At 61.1% G+C, this 3,503-nt stretch overlaps 1 protein-coding gene across 2 annotated transcripts; it reads right to left on the bottom strand.

Moving 5' to 3' along the window:
* Nucleotides 1-462: 462 nt before the first annotated feature.
* On the bottom strand, nucleotides 463-2,967 carry Irx3 (iroquois homeobox 3). Of its 2 annotated transcripts, none has more exons than XM_052166877.1 (4): nucleotides 2,638-2,967; nucleotides 1,330-2,469; nucleotides 1,080-1,146; nucleotides 463-637 (listed from the first exon to the last, which is right to left on the bottom strand). In XM_052166877.1, the coding sequence occupies exons 1-4, from the start codon at nucleotides 2,911-2,913 to the stop codon at nucleotides 552-554; spliced, it is 1,569 nt and encodes a 522-aa protein (XP_052022837.1). In that variant the 5' UTR covers nucleotides 2,914-2,967; the 3' UTR covers nucleotides 463-551. The 2 variants fall into 2 exon arrangements, with proteins under 2 accessions (XP_052022837.1, XP_052022838.1); XM_052166878.1 differs by having other exon boundaries at nucleotides 1,347-2,469.
* Nucleotides 2,968-3,503: the final 536 nt, after the last annotated feature.

The raw sequence follows: 3,503 nt of genomic DNA, 5'->3' as shown, positions 1-3,503 counted from the left end.
TTGTCCCGCGACTCCCACCGCCCCTTCTTGCAGAGGCTCTGCCTGGCTACCTATGCCCAGACAACTTCTACCATTGCTGTCCCTAGACCCCGCTCATCTTTTCCCGCAGATTCTTTAAATAAAACCGCAGGGGGGAAAGAAACACCAAAACACCAAAGAACCATCATACAAATCAGTCCTTGTGGAAGCCCTGCGGGTTATAGTCAAAAGTGGCAACAGCTCATTTATTTAGCCAAAAAATAGATACTTTCTTGTACAATTTGGTTCACACGTATGTACATTTTCCTGTATATACAAAAAGAGTCAAACAGGCTTGTTCTCTCTGTAACCCCACTCCCTCCCGAAATCAACAGAACAAATGAACCTCACAGTCTAACGTGAGGTGATGTGATACGGAAGCGACTTGGGGGAGGGCAGAGAGGGACTAGCTTTATTTCTTCCTTTCGTCCTTTTCTGTTGTAGTCGTTGTTGTTTAGTGTTTCTTTTAAGGTAACCATACACAGACATGCTTGCAGCTCGTCACTATACAGAGCGGTTTTGTTTTTTTACAATTAGTACAACGATTTAAAAATTGTTGAAAAGTTAAGACGAGGAGAGAGCTGATAGGACCAGCGCGGCATCCAGGTGGTTCTGGGGCCTGGAAGGGAGTGAAGACAGAGATGGTGAGATTTAGAGCCGGGAAGATGGCTCAGGTAGGGGGTAGCCTATAGAGCCGATGGAGTTGTTTAGCTGTGGGAGTATTAATTCTAAGCTGAGCTAAAGAGATCAGAATTCGGGGTTGGAAGGAAGTGGACATCAGGCAGAGGCCTTCTGCTCCACAGGCCTGTTGTAAGGGCCAGACTCCCACAGCTCTGTATCACAGGCCCAGCCTGAGGTGCCCGGAACCGAGAGTGGAAACCTGTCTATGGGTCCACAAGAAGTGGCAGAAGAGTGGCTTTTTGGGTCTTTTAGAAATAGTTTTCCAGCCACATTGTTCCCCTCCCAGGGGGCGAAGGGCTCTCGCCACTGGTTCTGTGACTTCATTATCCCTCCCGAAGGAAGGGTTTCCCACTCTGTCCCCCAAATTCGAAATCTCTTACCGCCTTGGCACCGGCTGGAAAGCTGTCTTGAGTAACTTTTTCTCCACTTCCAAGGCACTACAGCGATCTGTAGGAAACAGAGGGAATAAAAAGGAGGCCTTTAGAACGCAGGCTCCAGGCCTCCAGGGCAGCTGCACCCGCATGGGGGCAAAGAGGGAAACACCGTGCATTCCACCCCCACCCCCAAAGCCCCATTCTCTCCCTTTAGCCTAGGCAAGAGCCTCACCCACACCCTCCCACTGTGCTCCACATTTTTTTTCTTGTCACCTGTTCCACTCTCCGGCTCCGCAGGTCGAGCATAGGCGGTGGTGGCCGCAGCGGGGTGGCCTGCGGCTCCGGGAAGTCCCAGCAGGTGCTGTGGGGCCGAACCCAGCATGGACAGCGGGTGCGGCCGGGGACCGGCCGGCGGGCCTGGGAAAGGTCTGTTGGTCCAAGCGGGGAATTTGCCAAGCGGCGCCGACACGAGTCTGTGTGCCGCTGCAGCCGCTACGGCGGCCGCGGGCGAGAGCTGCAGCGTCGGGGGCGCAACGGCTGCCCCGGGAGGAGAACCTCCGGCTCCGGGAGGCGAGCGACGTGGGTTGTCCGGGCTGGTGGCCGTCTCGGCCAGTGACCAGATCTTGGGCTTCTGGAGGGCGGAGGAGGGCGCCGGTGCCGGAGCGCAGGGATCCAGGCTGGAGGGTGGAGAAGGTGGAGATGCAGGAGCCCTGGCCACGGGCGGTGGCGCTGGGGCCAGGCTCAGGACCGACAGTGGTCGCTCCTCCAAGCCTTCAGAGCTGTCGTCCGAGTCGCTATTTTTGCAGTCCGAAATGGGTCCCAGGCCGAAGTCGCCGTTCCTGTGTGTCGCCCCAGCCAGGGTCAGTTCCGATCCGGCTGCCGCGCTGTCTAAGTTTTCCAAATCGATCTCCTCGTCCTCGTCGTCGTCGGCCAGGCCCTCGCCCCCAGTGTCCTCCTCTCCTGCGAGCTCCTCCTCCTCCATCTCCAGCTCGCGTTTGCCCTCTTCCTCGTCTTCCTCTTCGTCCTCCTCCTCCCGCTCGCTCCCATAAGCATTGCCCTCCTCGTCCGTGCGACTGCGGGGAGCCCACGTCATCTTGTTCTCCTTCTTGAGACGCCGGCGCGCGTTAGCGAACCAGGTGGACACCTGGGTGAGGGTCATCTTGGTGATGATGGCCAGCATGATCTTCTCGCCCTTGGTGGGGTACGGGTTCTTGCGGTGCTCGTTGAGCCAGGCCTTGAGAGTGCTCGTGCTTTCCCGGGTGGCGTTCTTGGGACGGGACGGGTCCCCGAATTGGTACTGGCCGTAGGGGTAGAAGGCGGGGTGCGGGTGCGGGAACGCGGCGGCCGTGGCCGGATGCTGGACCCCAGGGCTGTCCTTCAGCTCATACTGAGCGCCCTGGACGCACATGGAAAAGGAAGGGGACACGCGCGCGGAAGCGCGAGTGAGCTCCTGCCGTCGCCACCTTTATCCTCCCGCCGGGACCCCAGCTTCCGTCTGCACTTATCACCTTGCCCCACACCCCAACAACTCCAACCCCTTTTCCCGGGTTTCTCCGGCTCTTACCAGCTGTGGGAAGATGGGCAGCTCCGTGGCGTAGGGCAGGAAGGCGCCGTAACCCTGGGCGGCGGCGGCGGCAGCAGCGGCGGCGGCGTAGGGTGCCCCGTACACGGACGAAAGCACATTGGATAGGGACCCCGAGGCGGCCAACTCGGAGGCTCCGGCGCCGGGACCGCTCCGGCCCCCGGCGCTACCGCCGCCTCCGCCGCCGCCCGCGGCTCCCGGGCGCTCGGGTGGGTAGAGCGGGCGGATGTACTGGTATCCGAGCTGGGGGAAGGACATGGTGGCCCGCGGCACACCTACGGACTGGGGGCCCGGCCCCCCGAGCCGCCGTGCTCAGCGCCGGACGCCGGCTCCGGAGCGCATCGGGGGCTGGGCCGAGCCCGGGCCGCGCTGCGTCGCGCTTCGCGTTCGCCTATTGATCTGCTCCGCGGCGGGCGGCGGAGGCGGCGGCGGCGGCGGCGGCGGCGGCAGCGAGGAGTCAGGTCAGGTCCGAACAGATTGGCCGAGATTCCCTGGGCTCCGGGCTCTGATTGACATTTCTACGGGGCCTCAAGCCCCTCCTCTCTGCGCAGCACTCCCTCCTCTAGGCCGGGCGAGCTGCTCTGCGCTGGGCGCTCAGTTCTGCCCTCCTCTCCGGGAGCTGGGTCGCTCCTCGCTTCCTTCGCCCTCCTCTAGTTTACACTCTCCTCCTGTCCTGTCCTCTCCCCTCCCCTGGCTGCGTCCCCCCTCACCCCACCACTGGCCGCTTCCGCTCCCGAGGCTCCTTCTGCAGTCCTGGACGCTGGGAAACTGCGGTCCTTTTTGCTCTTTCTCTTTCTCACGGTTGCTTTGGCTCACCTCTCCGCTCTCTTCACTTTTCCTAGTCGGAC

This window comes from Apodemus sylvaticus, chromosome 21 (assembly GCF_947179515.1).
Source record: "Apodemus sylvaticus chromosome 21, mApoSyl1.1, whole genome shotgun sequence".
Classification (NCBI taxonomy): domain Eukaryota; kingdom Metazoa; phylum Chordata; class Mammalia; order Rodentia; family Muridae; genus Apodemus; species Apodemus sylvaticus.
This window is presented reverse-complemented; position numbering and strand designations above follow the sequence as displayed.

Excerpts from the sequence above, each read along its gene's own strand:
- Irx3 (XM_052166877.1), bottom strand. The coding sequence starts at position 2,913 with ATGTCCTTCCCCCAGCTCGGATACCAGTACATCCGCCCGCTCTACCCA. Across the intron at positions 2,470-2,637 it reads TGCCCATCTTCCCACAGCTG|GGCGCTCAGTATGAGCTGAA; the intron begins GTAAGAGCCGGA and ends ATGTGCGTCCAG. Across the intron at positions 638-1,079 it reads TTCCAGCCGGTGCCAAGGCG|GCCCCAGAACCACCTGGATG; the intron begins GTAAGAGATTTC and ends ACTCCCTTCCAG.